The sequence below is a fragment of the Manacus candei genome, unplaced genomic scaffold (assembly GCF_025592945.1).
Source record: "Manacus candei isolate 608988 ecotype Guabito, Panama unplaced genomic scaffold, ASM2559294v1 h1tg000003l, whole genome shotgun sequence".
Classification (NCBI taxonomy): domain Eukaryota; kingdom Metazoa; phylum Chordata; class Aves; order Passeriformes; family Pipridae; genus Manacus; species Manacus candei.
In genome coordinates this window covers 19,097,672-19,115,250 of record NW_026138051.1, presented here as the reverse complement: position 1 = coordinate 19,115,250, position 17,579 = coordinate 19,097,672, and the positions used below count along the sequence as shown (strand labels likewise).

Here is a 17,579-nt window from a genome sequence, read left to right as displayed (position 1 = left end):
CTGCTCCCGAGGCCGAGCCTCGGTGCGGGAGCGGCCCCGCAGCCCCGGCCCGCGGCTGTCCCGGGGCGCCTGTCGCGACTGGGACACAGCGAGCGCGACTGCGGCTGCGCCGCCCCACCCCCGCCGGCACGTGACCGCCGCGTCACGTGACCGGGGCGGGGGAAGGGCCCGGCGGGGCCCGGGCCGGGAGCGGCGATCGGGACCGGGAACATCCTGGGGAGGCGATATCCCAGTGAGTGCGGACCGGGAACAGCCCGGGGAGGCGATATCCCGGCGAGTGCGGACCGGGAACAGCCCGGGGAGGCGATATCCCGGCGAGTGCGGACCGGGAACAGCCCGGGGAGGCGATATCCCGGCGAGTGCGGACCGGGAACAGCCCGGGGAGGCGATATCCCGGCGAGTGCGGACCGGGAATATCCCGGGGAGGCGATATCCCAGTGAGTGCGGACCGGGGGGGCGATATCCCAGTGAGTGCGGACCGGGGGGGCGATATCCCAGTGAGTGCGGACCGGGAATATCCCGGGGAGGCGATATCCCGGCGAGTGCGGACCGGGAACAGCCCGGGGAGGCGATATCCCGGCGAGTGCGGACCGGGAACAGCCCGGGGAGGCGATATCCCAGTGAGTGCGGACCGGGGGGGCGATATCCCAGTGAGTGCGGACCGGGGGGGCGATATCCCAGTGAGTGCGGACCGGGAATATCCCGGGGAGGCGATATCCCGGCGAGTGCGGACCGGGAACAGCCCGGGGAGGCGATATCCCGGCGAGTGCGGACCGGGAACATCCCGGGGAGGCGATATCCCAGTGAGTGCGGACCGGGAATATCCCGGGGAGGCGATATCCCAGTGAGTGCGGACCGGGGGGGCGATATCCCAGTGAGTGCGGACCGGGAATATCCCGGGGGGGGGGGGGGGGCGATATCCCGGCGAGTGCGGACCGGGAATATCCCGGGGAGGCGATATCCCGGTGAGTGCGGACCGGGAATATCCCGGGGAGGCGATATCCTGGTGAGTGCGGACCGGGAATATCCCGGGGAGGCGATATCCTGGTGAGTGCGGACCGGGGGAATATCTCGGGGAGTGCGGACCGGGGGGGCGATATCTTGGGAATGCAGACCTGGGACTATCCTGGGGAGTAGGGACAGGGGGGGTTATCCCGCTGTCCCGGGGAGTACGGACCGGGGCGGGGGATATCCCGCTGTCCCGGTGGGTGCGGACCGGGGGGGATATCCCGCTGTCCCGGGGAGGTTTTCCCGGCGCTCCCGCGGGCGGGACGCGGTGCCGGGACACGGGGGGGAGATGGTCCCGGGGAGGGTCCGAGCCCCAGAAGCCCTTGGCTCGGGTGGGGTCTGTGCAGCCCGCGGAGGGGCCGTGGGCTGTGTGAGGTCTCCGGTGACCCCGTCCCGGGGCCGTGTCCTGCCCAGCCCTGCTCAGCCCGGTGTGCCCGGCTGGTCAGGGAGCACCCACATTCCCTTCTCCTGGGGACGCGGGAGTGGCTGGTGCACTCTCACCGGTGCTTTCGAAAAGGCCCCGTCCAGCTCTTGGCGGTCGGCAGAGAAGGACTGGTCGGGAATGTGAGGGCACACGGAGCTTCTGCTCCCGGGGCCTTTTTTCCGGTTCTGAGCTGCTCGACTTGTCCCTCTGAAACATCTGACTTAGCGTTTTACCTTATGTCACCTTATGCCACCTTACGATGGCAGCACTCTGCACAAGTACCTCTTTTCCAGTGCTTTCATTAAAAGCATAGTATAAATGTTCTGGAAAAGAGCAGAAAGTTGTCTGTGATGCTTTGGGGTTAAATCTTGTGAAAATGAGCAAAAGCAAAAGAGCCGTAACTGTTGCCTCTCTGTGTGCCTGTTCTGGAAATTGCACATAATTAGTGTAAAGTTGCTTAAAATCTTCCATGCAGTCAGCAAAGATTGTATTTCTGTACTTAAATACTTGTCGAATTGTGTTTCTGGAAGTAAATAGGCCAAGACTTGGTAATGTGGGAGGTAGTTGTGTGTATTACAATGCACTGTGTGAGCACAAACACAATTTGATTGGAAATTAATTATTATAGTGTATTTCGTTATAGAGAAAAGTCATGAAGGTATTTTACTTTCAAGGTGGCAAATCAGGGAAGCGAAAGTTAGCATTGCATGTCATTTACTCTTTTATTCTTATTTTCACTTGTATAATGCATTTCACATTGTTCTGCCAAGTAGTTTGAGGCCAAGCTGAAGAGTGAGAAGTCCTAGTTGGCCTTAGTATGCTCACATAACAAGAGCTTGTACATTATATTCTACTCCTAATACTTGCTGTGTTTCTTCCAAGGGAACATTCATGTTCTCCAAAAATCTGACTTGAAGAGGTAGTGGAAGCTTACAAAAAAATAAAAGGATTTGCAAAGGATTTGTCTCAAGTGCTATAAAACTCCTGTTAGAAATGAAGCAGAATGTTTTCAATATGTACTTTTTTTCCCCATGCAGTTTGTATAGAAATAAATTCCCTGAGAGCAATTTCCATTGTCTGCTGACCAAGCAAGCCTTGTTAGAGTCTTGAGCAACATGAAATGCAGCCTGTTTAGAGAGTCACGTAGCTCTGACATTTATTACAGATGCACAGTTTCTCTCTCAGTGATTAAGCCTCATATATCCATGAGAGTATCCAGAATATCTCCTATCTAGTCATGCTTTCAAATGGCTCTGTTTGCCCATGAATCCTATAAAATCTCGTTCTGTGTTGGATGCCATCTTCTGGAGCACTTTCTAAGTCCAAGTGTGAGATGATGCAGCTTTTTCCTTTCTTGCTGCCCTTTGCTCTTTTCCACAGGTCCCTGCAGACCTTTAGGAACAGGCACCTTTTTTCCATTTAATATAATTAGTAATTTAGCTTTCTGCTGCCATTAATATAGTGAGCTAAGTAGCACTTGGCCATTTGGAAATTTAATAAAATCCAAAGGCCGTAATTAAACCTGACAGATTCTGTTTCTGGTGTTTGTGTGATATTTACCTCTAAGTTTCAGCAGCTATAAATTACATATAAAAATATAAAATCTAATTATATACAGAGAACTTTGGTGGAAGCTGGTGCTGTACTCTTAGCCAGAAGCGTGGTGTCCTTCCCCATTCTGTGTCCCTGCTGATCCCAGAACAGAACACTGTGCTGCCTGGGTTAGCTCGGATGTGAGAAACACCAAAGTGTTTTTTGTGGGGTTCAGTGGGACTCTGCAGTTTTACCAGTGTTGTAACTTCCTCTTTGCGTTGCCTCTTTATGTTTTCTTTTAATTTTTTTTGATAGTGTGGGTTTATGAATTACTTACCTCTGACTTCATCAAACTTATTTGCTTCAGATATTTTACTTACAGTGACTGCTGTTAGCACATCCCCAAAAAATATTGAGATGAATATGAGTGTCTCAGTCACCTTGTGCTTTTTCACTGTTGAAATTTCCTTTCCGTAGGAAGAAATTGCTGTTGGAAGTAGAAATTACTTCTTTCAATTGCTTCATTCTTCGTAGAAACATTAGCTGACTTTCTTCAAGGAATGAAACTAAATACAGAGCTGTTAAATTGTCAGGGGAACTGCCATTCCTTTGTGTTGTCAAATCCTAAAATGCTTTACTAGTTGATGGTTAAGGTGTTTTATAGATGATCCAATGCCTTGCTTAAGATAGAACCTTTATTTTTCTCTAAAACACATGCAATCCATAACTTAGCTTCTAACTTAAAAGGATATATCTGTGATAACTTTAAATTTACTTATTAGCAGTCATTTGCCTTGAAGTCAGTAGTTGAGACCTTTGGTCAACTTTTAAAATACTTCTCAGCACCTGCAAAGCTTTGCAGGTGTTGAAGAAGTTTGTTGGCTGCTTCAGCTGCATCTGCCAGAACCATAACTGTCCTTTGTAGGATGGGGTTCTGTTTTCAGATAATGAATATATATATATATGTATAAAAAATGGAGTGAGGAATCACACAGATGGAGTGATGGATGGCAAGAGTGAGGACACAGCGTGTTCCAAGTTCAAGCAATTGCTGTGGTATCCATGGATTGCTGCACAGTCTCATGCAGATCTTTTGACTTCTACATCTGCTTTAATGTGAACTTGGTAAAATATTAACACATACAAGGAAAACTAGGATTAAATACACCTCTTGTGTGCATCTAGTTATGGTTTATTGGTGCAACAGATGTTTTTCAGTCTGCTTAGTTATGAATTTTCTTAATTTCATGGTGTCAGGAGGAGGAAATATGACAAAAATATTCCTTTCAAGTTTCAGCTGAAGTATTTTTTCCAGGAAGCACTTCTGAGGGAGGCAGAGCATTAGAAATGGAATGGAATATGACAAGGTACTGCCTCAGCTGTAAGCATGTATTTAACTGCTTGTCCTGGGCATTTTGTAAGGGGAGGGGGAAGGATGTGTGTATTTTTAGAGTCACTGTTAAACCCTATACTTTGTTCCAAGAACAAGATTTCTTTGAAGCATCAGGAGCACTGGAAATTCAGGCAATGTAGTCTTCAGAAATTTCATTAAAGCTATACAGAAAACTGAGATTGTTAATGAGCTGGTTCTTAAATCAGTGTCAATAATATAATGTGACTGATGTGAAGAGGCAGTAATGCTCTCAAATGGCTTATTTAGATTTGGACACGTCTCATTCTTTAGAGAACAGCCTGTTTTTAAAATTAATATAAAAATTGTTAGCAACTTTCAACAATGTCAATAAAAGTCCCTGTTGGTCGTATTCCCCACCAGCAGGGAGCTGTGAGTGATGCACATGTCACAGACAGCCAGGGTGGTTCTGAACTGAAAGTCAGAGAACAAAAAGAAGAGACAGCTTGGTCCAACAGAGGAATTCTGTTGGTGGAAGTTCTGGATTCAATCCTGGTATTCTGGGGCCTTGAGGGGTAAAAAAGGAAAATGAGATTTGCCTTTTTTTCTTTCCTTATGTCTTTCTGCTTTTTGCATGTTTGAATTGCAGTATCTTCCAGGACAGGGTATTCTCTGCTGTGTTTATGAATGAACAGCAGGAGGGCAAGGAAGCAGACTGAGAAAATGGAGGAAATACTTTGTGCATACAAACTGTGATAATAATAGATAGGGGAAAAGTGTAATGTTATTTTCACATATGTAAGCAGTTGGGTTTTTAATGTGTTGGTGGGCATTTGGTAGCAGTGCTGATGGTGAATGTAATCTCTTTAACAGTGCTGGTTCACTAGCCACAGGCTGCTGTTACTTCCTCATAGGACCTCAAAAAAAACTTTAATACAGTATCCTAGTTTCTGTAAAAATGAATATTTTTGTACTGTAGTTTGCCAAAGAACAGGCAAGTCAGCAGGCTCTGCCTTAGAGCTGTTTCCCGGTTCTAAAGCAGCATCTTGCCAACCTTTGATTGTTTTAGGTAGCAACTCACAGTATTTCCTTATTTTTGTTTTCCAAATACAGTAATTGTGCAAGTTGTCAGGGCAGTTCAAGTTGATCGTGTACCTGAAATGCTTTTAAACTCCTGTCTATCCAAAGCTGACTAGAGGACAGGCTGTCTCTGTCTGACAGTCTATTGTGTCTCATTTCAGTTAGTCCTGTGTGCCTGGTTGTGTTCACAAAGTGCACTCTAAGTCAAGTACTTCTTGCAACTTTATTTGCACTTCAGGCTTGTGGGAATATTCAGTTTCTCCCAGACTGTGGAGTTACAATGATGTCTTTGTTTGCTCTGTGTGGACTGAGAATTCCTTGGGGAAGAACTGAGGTAATCAGGGAGGATCACATTTCAACATGACATGAAAGCAAGTATTTTCTTGGGTGACTTACAGAGCTTTTTAAAGTACCTCCAAGTGTGCAGATGAGTCTGAGAAAGGACCTGCTATATGAAATTTGCTTAAAATACACTCTTCTGCTGATTGATAATTCTTGTGTGTCAAGTGACAATTTTGTATTTCTGTAGTGGGTGAATATTTACATACAAACATTTGTGTGTGTGTGAGAAGTGAGATCTGTAATAACTCTTCAGTTGTACTTGTCTTATTTCTGTTCTTAGCAGGGTTGAGATGTATTTCATCTATTGAAAAAGTCACTAATTCCCAGTTTTATACTGTCTTTGCTCCTTGTTTATTAAGTTTCAACATTTAGTTTTGTGCATCAGGGAGGTAAAACCTGTTTCTATGATGAAACTTCTTGTGCTCTTACATGGTTTGCAACACAACTCAAAGTGAAACCAGAAACTCCCAGACCTTCTGTAACAGGGAACAGCTTGGAAATGTCACCAAGGAGCAAGAAAACTAATTTTACTCAACATTGTTGATGTAATTTAGTTTTCCAAGATAGGTCTTCAGGATAAGAAAAATGAGTTAAGCAGGTCTTAACTTCAGCTCTTCAATTAGGCATCACATTGTGCTGTTGATTCCATTGCAACCAGACATTAACTGTGATCATTTTCCTGCTCACTAACCTCTCTGTCATTGGAAAAATAATGCAAATTTTCAAAATGCTAAGAAAAAAAATCTGAAAATCATTTCTTTTACCCTCTTTCTCCTTCAGTCACTAAACAGTTTATTCATTTGGCAAAAGGAGTCCTTTGCATTAGCTGTTATTTCTACAAATTAATTTCATTTAGGTTAAGTAATTTTTTCTGGGCATGTTTTTATGAGAAAAAATAATAATGATACTCTTCAGAGTATTTCTGTACAGCTTTGCTCATATTTTAGTGTCTACTAGAGTTACATGTGGCTAAGTATGACATTTGTTAAATCACAGACTCATGGAATGGTTTGGGTTGGAAGGGACCTTAAAACTCATCTTGTTCCAACCCCTGCCTTGGGGACACCTTCCACTACATCCCTGTTTTCATTTCAGTCTTTGTGAAATGATTTAAGAACTAATGTCTTACTTGTTCTTAGCCAACAGCAATGAGAGGAGTGGAGTAGGAATTCACAATGGAGGCCAAATCCGTGGTCATCGGTGTGGAGGGGATGACCTGCAATTCCTGTGTTCAGACCATTGAGCAGCATGTTGGGAAGATGAATGGAATCCATCACATTAAAGTAAGTAATACTGTCACTGTTTCTTACAGAGCTTTGTTCTTATATGAGACACCATGATAAAATTTCGCACCAAGGGAGGAAAATAATGTGAGAAGAGTATATTCTGAATGTGTCAGGGGAAGCTGATGTTGGAGATCCATTAGTGTAGTTCTGGTATATAAGAGAAAACAAGTGCTTACTTTCCTGCAGTGGGACCTAAGTCATTATCTGTTGCTCTTAATTAATTTTCTGCTTTACATTTAATTCAGTATTGTGGAGTAAAGGGAAAAAAAGTAAAAAAAGGCAAGAACAATAAACTTTAAAATAAAATAAAGCAAAAGCCCTAGAACTTGCACTGGTGAAAAAAAGGGAGCTGTCCTTGTCCCTCATACTGCACAAATGTCAGTATTTGCTCAAAAGCCTACAGGCCTTTTCTGTCCAGCTGATGGTGCACAGAGCTCACTTGCACAGGCTCAAACATGCTTGTGGGTTTGAGGTGTCCAGGTAATTGGGGGGCAGTTGACTCACCGTGGAAAAAAACCTGTTCTGTTGTGATCCGTGAAATAAGAGTAGCAGGAAGTCTGGATAACATAGGAAAGTCCTGACAGGTCTTAGAAGTTTCCTTTCCTTTGTACTGTCCATGAGGAAATGAGAGAAAGGGCAGCAGAACTGTAATCTTGAACTGCCCACGGAGCTTAAGGTTTGCTCTATTCCAGGTTTCCTTGACCTATCTTGAGTTTAACTTTTTTTCTTAGCTCGGAGGAGAGATCAGTATTTTGTTAGTATTTTTTTTGTCATGGGCAAAACAATGGACTGTAGAGTATTCCAGAGTGAGCTGATTATCCCTACACGGTACATAATTTTACAGTAGATTTATTGATGGAAACAATTTAAAAGCTGGGAGATTGCTGTTAATTTTGTGACCCAATCTGTGGTAGAAAGAACAGTCTTATCAGTATCAGCAACAGAAAACTGCAAAGTTTAATTATTGAGTATCTATGTTCTGAAAACATGCCGTAGCATTGCATGGTGGTTGATTTTACTCCAAAGAAAGCACTGTCTTCCTGGTTTCATCAAAAGTTAATTTCTATTTTAGTAGAAATGCCTTTGACAAATAGTTTTCTCACAGGACTGGGCACATTATCTTAGTTTGGGCTGCATGTGATCATTACCTGTAGCTGGCTTTGAAGGGTTCATTGTGGTGCCCTTTCCCTGCAGAGGCAAGAGATGCACTGGTTCAGTGCAGTTTCCTTTTGCCTGAAGTAGATGTTCCTGTACACACGTGGAAATTTTGGTGAAGAGCAGCAATATTTACAAGACACATCATTTTTCATCTTCCTTCAGCTGTAGTGGGGCTTTAAGGTGGGTCTGTGCTCTGCCAGCAGGACCTTGGAGCATCTCTGTGCATGGTGAGATCAGTCACTGGGTGTCTGCTGGCATGGAGTCACAGGAGGGCTAAAAGCAGCCTGTAAAATACCCCCAGATAATTGGATTTCAGAATCCCCACTTTCTCCTTTTTCTAGCAAAAAATGTAATCTCGTCAGCCTTGTGTTTTCTCAGCTATTTCTGAGAATATACAGTTGACTTCAGATAGAAGAGGGAGGAGAGATTCAAGACAATGTGCATCTCACACTGTCTTTTACATAAGGAATGAAGCAGATTTTTAGAAGGACAATATTAAGAGTTTTATATTTAGATTTTAAGGTAAATACCTTATTCCAAAGCTGAACACTGTTTCAAAAACTGTATTACAAAAATGTAGTCTGAGTAGAACAGGACTCTAAGAAACATTAAGAGGACATATTTAGTAAATATCCTCTTTATAACATCAGAGCTACAGTTCAGTCAGATCATTTGACTCAGAAAATTCTCTGAGAACAGTAAAACAGGATTTTATTTAGTAATTATGAATAAGGTCAGCAAGGGGTGGGAATGTTAGATGGCTAATACAGACAAACAGCTGCTCTTTGATTATTTTGCCTCCAACTGCAATGAAACCAATAAATGTCCATGTTGCTAATTCTACAAGGGCCCATAACTGGGACAGAAATGAGGAGAGGTGGTTCTTAAAATGATTTAACTGGTCTAATTTAATCATGACTGTGATGTTTAGGCTGTACCTCTGCCCAGAGGAAAGACAGAATTGAATTGGTAATGTGTGTTGGGCCTCTGGCAGGCTTCGTTTTTTCCTTTTGGAAACTGCAATTATTATATTTGATTTATCATCCCTTGGGAGAAAATTAAGTTGAGGATATTTGTACCATCTAATGGGAAAGGTTAATACCAAATCAGGACATCTCTGGATCACCAAAATGTACAGAGAGAGGAAAAACAGCTTCTTTAATGTTTGTCATATATCAGATTTCCAAACCGAATTTTGTTCAGTGCAGTCTGATGCAGGTTTGTGCTCACAGCAAGTTACCAGCCTGTGCCTCCCATGCCTGGAAATACTGGGCTCCTTCCACTGCTACTTAAAGCTGTGGTTTTTTTCAAAGACTGTTTACTTCCATCCTTGTAGCCTGAGGGTAATTACTGCTAACTGCATTAGAATTACTGTTAACTGATTTGAATTTTTGCTGTGGGCTCTTCTGGGTTCATCATCATAATTCAGGAGAATTTGGCTCTGGAAGTTTCATTAAATACATTGGTGCTGTCTGGTAAGTAAAAGTGGCCAGACAGACTTGGAAAGGATTCTGAAACTGGGAGTAAGGAAGGGGTGGGATCTCTTCTTTCCAGCCCGGCTGTTGCACAGAAGAGAAGTCACTCAGTGGTGGCTGCTGGTATGGCTTTGCTCCTCAAGGTGAGGAGTGAGGGATGATTTTACACTGGCCAAGTGTTACTAATATTTGCAAGTAAAAGCAATTTCTAATCCCATGCAGTATTAGTAACTCTTTGTATTGCAGTTTGCTAAATTGTTGTGTTTATTGCCTCCCAAGGTCTCTCTGGAGGATAAGAATGCTGTCATCATTTATGACTCCAAGCTCCAGACTCCAGGGACACTGCAGGAAGCCATCTATGACATGGGATTTGATGCTACACTGGCTGATTCAAACCCACAACCTGTTATACCTGACACTATTTTCCTTACCATCCCTCCCCAGTCAGCCCTAGCACCCAGACAGATCTGTACCACGCTGCTGAGGAACAAAGGGATCCTGGATGTGAAAGTCTCCTCTGACCAGAAAACTGCAGTGGTGACTTTCATTTCTTCCATCATAAATGGCAAACAGATTATCCAGACGGTCCCAGGAGTAGATTTAAATATCTCTGCAGCAGAGGGGACCCCTGGAAGTTGGGAAGATGCGGTCTGGTCTCAGGCGAGCAGTGCTGTGCTGCGCCTGAAGGTGGACGGGATGACCTGTCACTCCTGCACCAGCACCATCGAGGGCAGGCTCGGAAAACTGCAAGGAATTCAGCGGGTTAGAGGTGAAACCTTAGTGTATCTTCATGTCATTTGGCCATGCTGTTCTTTGATGGCATTGTGGAGATGCCTTGTGTTTACGTGAGAGAGCTGAGTGTGTGACTGTTTGTGCTACTGGCTATTTAGTTACACGTTTAATTTGAACTAGAAGTGAAGAAATGGGCCCAAATTGTGGGGAGACTGTTGCTGTTACATGTGTGACAGTATTCAGTGGTTGCTTTGTATCTCAGTTGGGAGTAGTTGTGCTCCATAACTTTATTACCAGTTACAGAAATCTCTGATACAAGATGTCGTTTTTATATTTTAATTAATATTAATTTATCTTTTCTGTTAAATTAAAAATTTGTATTGTCATGTATATAATTGTATCTAAAAGGCAAGATCAACTTATCTGTATAATTAGCTTTGGCATTAATGTATTGCCACAGAACGTAATAAAAGGGTAAATTTAATAAGTACCGATGCCATTTGTGAAAGTCCTGGGGAAAGAGCAAAAAACTGAGGAAAAGAGGAGTTGAAAATTATTGTAGTACTAGACAAAAAAATGGTTGAAGAACTAACTTTTGGTATTTACCAAACAAATGAAATCTCCTTTCTGTTGCATTTGCTTCTATGACCATTTAAAGTGTTCTTGGAAAGCCTTGACAAGACCTGTTGATGTGCTCGTTATGTTTAGGGCAGTAACACACACTTTTGTTCATTTATTTTATTGGTTAATTTATTTTATTGGTTAAATTTCAGTGTCTCTGGACAATCAGGAAGCTGTTGTTATCTACCAGCCTCACCTAATTACAGCAGAAGAAATAAAACATCAAATTGAAGCAGCGGGTTTCGCAGCATCCTTCAAAAAGCAGCCCAGAGCCCTGAAGCTCAGTGCCATTGACCTGGAGAGGCTGAGGAATGCTCAGCCCAAAGGCTCTGAGCCAGCACAGAGGGAAAGCTCCAGTGGGACTGGGACCAGGACAGTTGTGTTCAGAGTCGATGGGATGCACTGCAATTCCTGTGTCCTCAACATCCAGGGCACTGTGTCAGCACTCCCGGCAGTCACAGGGGTCGTTGTCTCGTTAGAGAAGAAATCTGCTGTTATAAACTATAACCCAAACTTAATTAGCATAGACAGGCTGAGGAAAGCCATAGAGGCCGTGTCTCCTGAGACGTTCAAAGTCAGCCTTCCTGAGGAGTGTGAAAACCTGGCACCTTTCCCCCCGCTGGCGTCTCCCCTGAAGTCTCACGCAGCTCTGAAGGATCCCAGCCAGCCACTTACTCAGGTTGTCGTGATCAGTATTGAGGGGATGACCTGCAGCTCTTGTGTGCAGTCCATCGAGGGAGTCATATCCCAAAAGCCAGGTGTGAAATCCATTCATGTCTCTCTCTCGAATGGAAACGGGACTATAGAATATGACCCGCTGCAGACAAGCCCAGAAGACCTGCGGTCCTCAATAGAGGACATGGGATTCGATGCCTCTTTTCCAGGTAATAGCATATTAAACTTTTAAATTCAAAAGGATTGTCCATTTTTTTAGCCTTTGGTACGACCCAAGATGAAATTCAGCAGCTGACACGCACTTTGTGCTTGCCAAGCTTTCTGTCTTCTCTGCCACTGAGATGATTAGAGATACGTGCACAGCCTTTAATGCATCAGATTAATTAAAATAATTGAGATGCCTGGAAATATAAATGTCAGATATTGATGTTCCATGTTCCTATTTGCTGCTTTATAATATTCATGGCATGAATATGGAATTGTAGCTTTGCTAGCTGTGAAGAATGTTATGGATTGCTGTGCTGAAGTTTCTTTAATGCTGAATTATCTAAGTCTTGGCTTCTGTGGACTAACTAATGAAGGGAGATTCAACCAGGCTCAGGCATGACTGAGGAGTGACAAGAGTCTGAAGAGAGTGGACATCACTCAGAATGTTAAAATTGATGATGCTGTGGGAGAACCCTGGTCAGCAGCTCAGCACCAACCACCCACTTGCTCACTTCCCCATGGTGGGAGGGGGAAGAGAAGGGTATAAGAGAAAAACTTTGTGGATTAGATAAAGGTAAGTTTAATAGGTGAAGCAAAAGTTGCCCCTGCAAGCAAAGCAAGGAATTAGTTAATGACTTCCCGTGGGCAGGCAGATGTTTGTCCATCCTTGTGGGTTGGCTGTCCTAGCTGTGCCTCTCCCAGATTCTCACCCCCACCTCCAGCAATATGAAGAGAGGCTTCCTGAGGGAACAGGGAAGCTCCACCTGTTGATTCAGTAAGATTAAATATCAGTAAATACATGAGCTATTTTATGGCAATAACTGAAGAAGTGGTTGGGTGCTCCCATTTTAGTTCCCTTTGTGCTGCTCCTGCACAAACACAGCATTCCCTGGATTGCTGTAAGGAGCAGATGTCTCTAGTTCCAGAGCCCTTCTCTAAGGTCAAAGTCACTTGCTTACAGATTCAGCTTTGTGCTCCAGGTAAAGTCAATAAAATTGTGTGTAAAACTAAGGTTGCAATGCAGACATTCCACTTACAGCCTAGAGAAGAGGACAAAGGATGTGCAACAGAATAAAGACAGTGAGGAAGTGCAAAAGGAAAACTGGTAACAAACCAGTGAGTTAATCAGTGGCCCAACCCTTTGTCTTGTTTTCTGTTGCTGACTCTGAATCCACAGACAGGTGGGTGGGTCTGACTGACAGGGCACACACAATTTCCATTTTCAGTGTTAAGTGCAGAGCAGTCTGTAATGCCAGCTCACACCTCATTGCAATGGCTGCTCCTGAGGTCATGAACTGCAATCTCCTTTCCAGCAAAGGCAGAACTGCCTGTGGCCACAGCTCAGCCCTCACCTGAAGCACAGCTGGACTCTCACAAACCTGAGCCATCCTCCAAAGTGCCCCCAGCCCACCTCGGGAGGCAGGAGACAAAGACCATCTCCAAGTGCTATGTCCAGGTCACAGGAATGACATGTGCTTCGTGTGTAGCCAACATCGAGAGGAATTTGAGAAGGGAAGATGGTAAGATGTGTGTCAGTGTGAGCTGCTACATTTCTGTTTGTTTTGGAGAATCCACCTGGCTTTTGCACAGCGTTTTTCATGGCTGGGTTGTCAGGAGAAGGACATTGCAGGTGTTCCAGGTGTGAGAACAGCCTGCTCACCTCTGGCCCAGGGGAGGGGAACAGGGACATTCTTGCTGCTTTATGGACATGCTGACCAGGGACTGCCCTTACAAAAACAGCGCCTGAGTGCTCCAAAGAGTGTAGGGATCAAATATGGATCCTTTTGAAAGGAAAACAAATCTTTCCTACTGGAGGGAGGTGCCCAGGTGTGCAGCTGAAAGGCAGAAACAACTGTGTGTGTGCTGGGGAGGGGGTTATGTGAGGGGGACAGTATTAGTGTGGATTAAAGAGACACAAGTTAATTTTAGCTCTGGCAGTCAGGGCATACCTGTCTGTCTGATTGTTTGCAGGAACAAACAGCTGCATGACTGTGATGTAGCAAACAGTCATTAATGCAGACTGTGTTTAATTATTGTAATGAAGGTAGATGTGTTCCAGGTTAACCTGGATTTTAATTTTGTCATCCTAGAAAATGGATGAATCTAAATCCTTTCAGTGTACAATAGGATTGACTGTTAGATCTGCCCTTTCTCGTGCATGTTCTCCCTTGAAGAAAAGGCTTCTAGGAGTAGTAAATGCAGATCAGAAAAAGATATAGCACTGTATTTTAGAAGAACTACTTTGGAGTAAAAATAGATAATCTTTTCATATAGCATGGACAGAATGTTTGTAATTAGACTGTTAGAAACATGCCACTCATGGGGAGCAGCAATGCTTTCGTCAGTCACACCTACACTGAGGTGCTGTGGTTGTGTTGTTGGTGTATCTTCCAAAAATGAACATGTTTTTCTTGATTTGCAATATGGTACCTTTCCCAATTTCAAATTGTGTCATGCCCTCCTGTTACCGTAAGTGCAGGATTTTTCCTAAACCTGATCTGCTGCTCACACATTTTGTTCCCCAGGAATACACTCCATCCTTGTTGCCCTCATGGCAGGAAAGGCAGAAGTGAGGTATAATCCTGCTGTCATACACCCTTCAGCTATTGCAGAGCTCATTCGGGAGCTGGGGTTTGGAGCCACCGTGATGGAAAACTGTGGTGAAGGAGATGGAATTCTGGAGCTTGTTGTAAGTTAGTAATTAAAACCTGACACCCTTGGCTTCTGTTACTTTTATCTACTGGGTGCGCTTGTGCAAGTGTTCCTCTTCCTAAAGTTTAATCACATAATAGAGCTTAATTCACAAAAAAATTGAAATATAAGAGTACCTCAGGTCTGTATCACAAATGGTATCTGGTCCTGCAAACTCTTCTGGCTCACTACTACTACACTGAAGTCGGAGAAATATTCCTGTATTTTTCTGATTACTCTGCTTATTGCCAGAATTTACTTTTTGAAGGTGAGTCTGGCTCTTTGTACCCAGCTCTGAGCTTGAAGAGCCATCAGAGCCTTAGCAGGGCTTAATAACCTTGTCTCTATGCTCTGCTTCCTCTAGGAGGGTTGGATGGGCCCCTGAGCAACACGATTTTTGGGAGGCATCCCTGCCCATGGCAGCAGGTTGGAACTAAATGGTCTTTAAGACCCCTTCCAACCCAAACTATTGTGATTCTGTAGTTCATCCTTAGCTGGAGCTCCAGCTCACTGCTTCAAACCCCAGAACAAAGCAATAAATAAGGAAGGATAGTCATAAGGACTTTTCCTGCTTTTTAAGATGCATTTACCAGATAAGCTGTGGTTTTGATAACAGGAAGGAACCTTTGTTTTTCAGGTGAGAGGGATGACATGTGCTTCTTGTGTGCACAAGATAGAATCCACCCTCATGAAGACTAATGGTGTTTTATACTGCTCAGTAGCTCTTGCAACCAACAAAGCACACATCAAATATGACCCTGAGGCTGTTGGTCCTCGAGATGTTATACAAGTGATAAAGGTGAGAGTCATTCAGGTGCCAAGTCTCATAAAATATCCAGCATCCTTTGAAGAGTTACACACCCCAGAAACAGAAGGGAAGGCTATTAAAGCAAAAAAATAGGTCTGTCTTCTTCCATCTGCTTTCTTCTTAGTGCAGGTTTTTGTAACTAATACATGTGTTCTGGCTCAGAAATGCTCTGTTACAACTTTGCCTAAAACCTTTAAACAGCAATACTGTAAAAAATAGGCTATGGTAGAGTTGGAGATACCAGCTACAGGTTTGTAGAAAAATAAATCACATTTATTTAAAAATTAATACTGTAGCAGGTGAGAGGTGAAATATGTTTCTTAGCTTTCTCCCTCCGTTTCTCTATGTCTGTGCTTCAGGAAAAACCATTTTGGAAAGCCACATTTTAGAAAAGCATTTTATTCTAGAAAGGTTGATTTTTACAACAAATTGCTTTTCTCTCTTTAGAAGGTAACTAAACAGTAGTAACTATTGTATCAGAAATGTTAATAAAGTAAATCAAAGATAAGGCTGGCACCATACCAGTAATCTGGCAATAACTGACCACAAAGTGTATTTTAAAACTGACTGTTCTCTTTTTTATTATACTTTTTTCCTTAGGATTTAGGTTTCACTACTTCCTTAGTCAAAAAGGATAGATCTGCCAGTCATCTGGATCACAAACAGGAAATCAGACAGTAAGTATTCCCAAACATATTTAGATTCTGTAAATATCTTTGATTCTTCTTTTTTAATCACCTGTAAATCTATGGGGGGTTTTTGTGACTGTCCAGAGTTGCTGGTTAAAAAGTTCTCCAGCACCTGACTGCAATACAAGTTGTTTTTCTTCTTTCTCTTTTTAAATCCGAAGGTGGAAAAGGTCTTTTGTCGTGAGCTTTGTTTTCTGTATCCCTGTCATGGGGCTGATGATTTACATGATGGTGATGAACAGTCATCCTTCGGATGCTCACACACATCACAACATGAGCAGCCAGGAGAGGGAGGCCTCTCACTCCTCCATGGTCCTGGATTACCAGCTCCTGCCAGGATTGTCTGTTATGAATTTTCTGTCATTTTTGCTCTGTGTCCCTGTACAGGTAAGTGGGATTATGACAACTCCTGGTTTGTTGGGTTTAAACACTCCAACTGGAAGACTGTGAAGAAAGTAAATTTGAAAAGTGAGTGTAATGCTGATGCAAAACGCTTTTGAGGTTGTTACATGCTTTTGTTGTTGCCAAAATAATTGGTGCTAGAGACTGTCCTGGGCAGGGCAGTCACTGCCCAGGGGTTGGGCACCCAAAAAGCACCTGAGGCAGCTGCTGAGCCACACCAGTGGACACGGGGAGGAGGTGGGAGGGCCTGAGAGTGCTGTGGAGGAGATCACAGCCCTTGGCTGGAGCTGGGATTTTGCTCAGGAAGAGACAGTGAAGGCAGATAACACAAATCACACGTGTCTCCCTCTCTTGTGGAAATGCTGCTGTGTGTGTTACGAGTGTGTGTAAAATACACTCTGTTGCAGGTGTTTGGAGGGTGGCACTTCTACATCCAGGCGTACAGGGCACTGAAACACAGCACTGCAAACATGGATGTGCTCGTTGTGTTGGCCACCTCCATTGCCTTCCTCTACTCCTTCGTTATTCTCCTGGTGGCAATGGCTGAGAAAGCAAAAGTAAACCCTGTCACGTTCTTTGACACCCCCCCGATGCTGTTCGTGTTCATCTCGCTGGGCCGGTGGCTGGAGCACGTGGCAAAGGTAAGGGAAATAAAAATCCCTGATAGCTGCAAGCTGCTAGACTAGGAATCATTTCAGAATGTCATGTACATTTAAAAAATGTCCCGTGAAAAAGCTTTGTTAGGTTCTTTTAACCTTCTTTGCTGTAAAATCATCTTTAGTAACTGAACTAGTAAAAACATGAAATGACTTATTATCAGTCTGTGTTTTCTTAACAGGGTAAATTGCAACACATGCAGTTGTCATTTACCCAGCTTTTTTTTTTTTTTCAATAGTATAGTCAGAAAAATATGAAAATTATTATTCTAGGGTAAAACCTCAGAAGCCCTGGCAAGACTAATTTCATTACAAGCTACTGAAGCTACTATTGTTACCTTGGGCCCTGATAACGTTCTTTTAAGGTATCTTGCTTTGTCATTTGCTTTTTCTGTTGTTCCTTTTTTGCTGTTTATATGCCTAATTCACAGATAAATGTTA

At 43.5% G+C, this 17,579-nt stretch overlaps 1 protein-coding gene across 18 annotated transcripts in view; it reads left to right on the top strand.

The window, feature by feature from the left end:
- The first annotated feature begins 145 nt into the window (after nucleotides 1-145).
- ATP7A (ATPase copper transporting alpha) overlaps nucleotides 146-17,579 on the top strand; it is a 29,219-nt gene continuing 11,785 nt past the window's right edge. The window contains exons 1-12 of one of the 18 annotated variants that reach the window (XM_051790016.1): nucleotides 933-1,006; nucleotides 4,281-4,332; nucleotides 6,878-7,021; nucleotides 9,937-10,426; nucleotides 11,163-11,894; nucleotides 13,206-13,412; nucleotides 14,418-14,581; nucleotides 15,221-15,382; nucleotides 15,992-16,068; nucleotides 16,242-16,467; nucleotides 16,890-17,123; nucleotides 17,412-17,503. In XM_051790016.1, the coding sequence (XP_051645976.1) occupies nucleotides 6,914-7,021; nucleotides 9,937-10,426; nucleotides 11,163-11,894; nucleotides 13,206-13,412; nucleotides 14,418-14,581; nucleotides 15,221-15,382; nucleotides 15,992-16,068; nucleotides 16,242-16,467; nucleotides 16,890-17,123; nucleotides 17,412-17,503 (2,492 nt within the window). In that variant the 5' untranslated portion in view covers nucleotides 933-1,006; nucleotides 4,281-4,332; nucleotides 6,878-6,913. The other 17 variants (XM_051789988.1, XM_051790073.1, XM_051789997.1 and 14 more) reach the window with 17 other exon arrangements.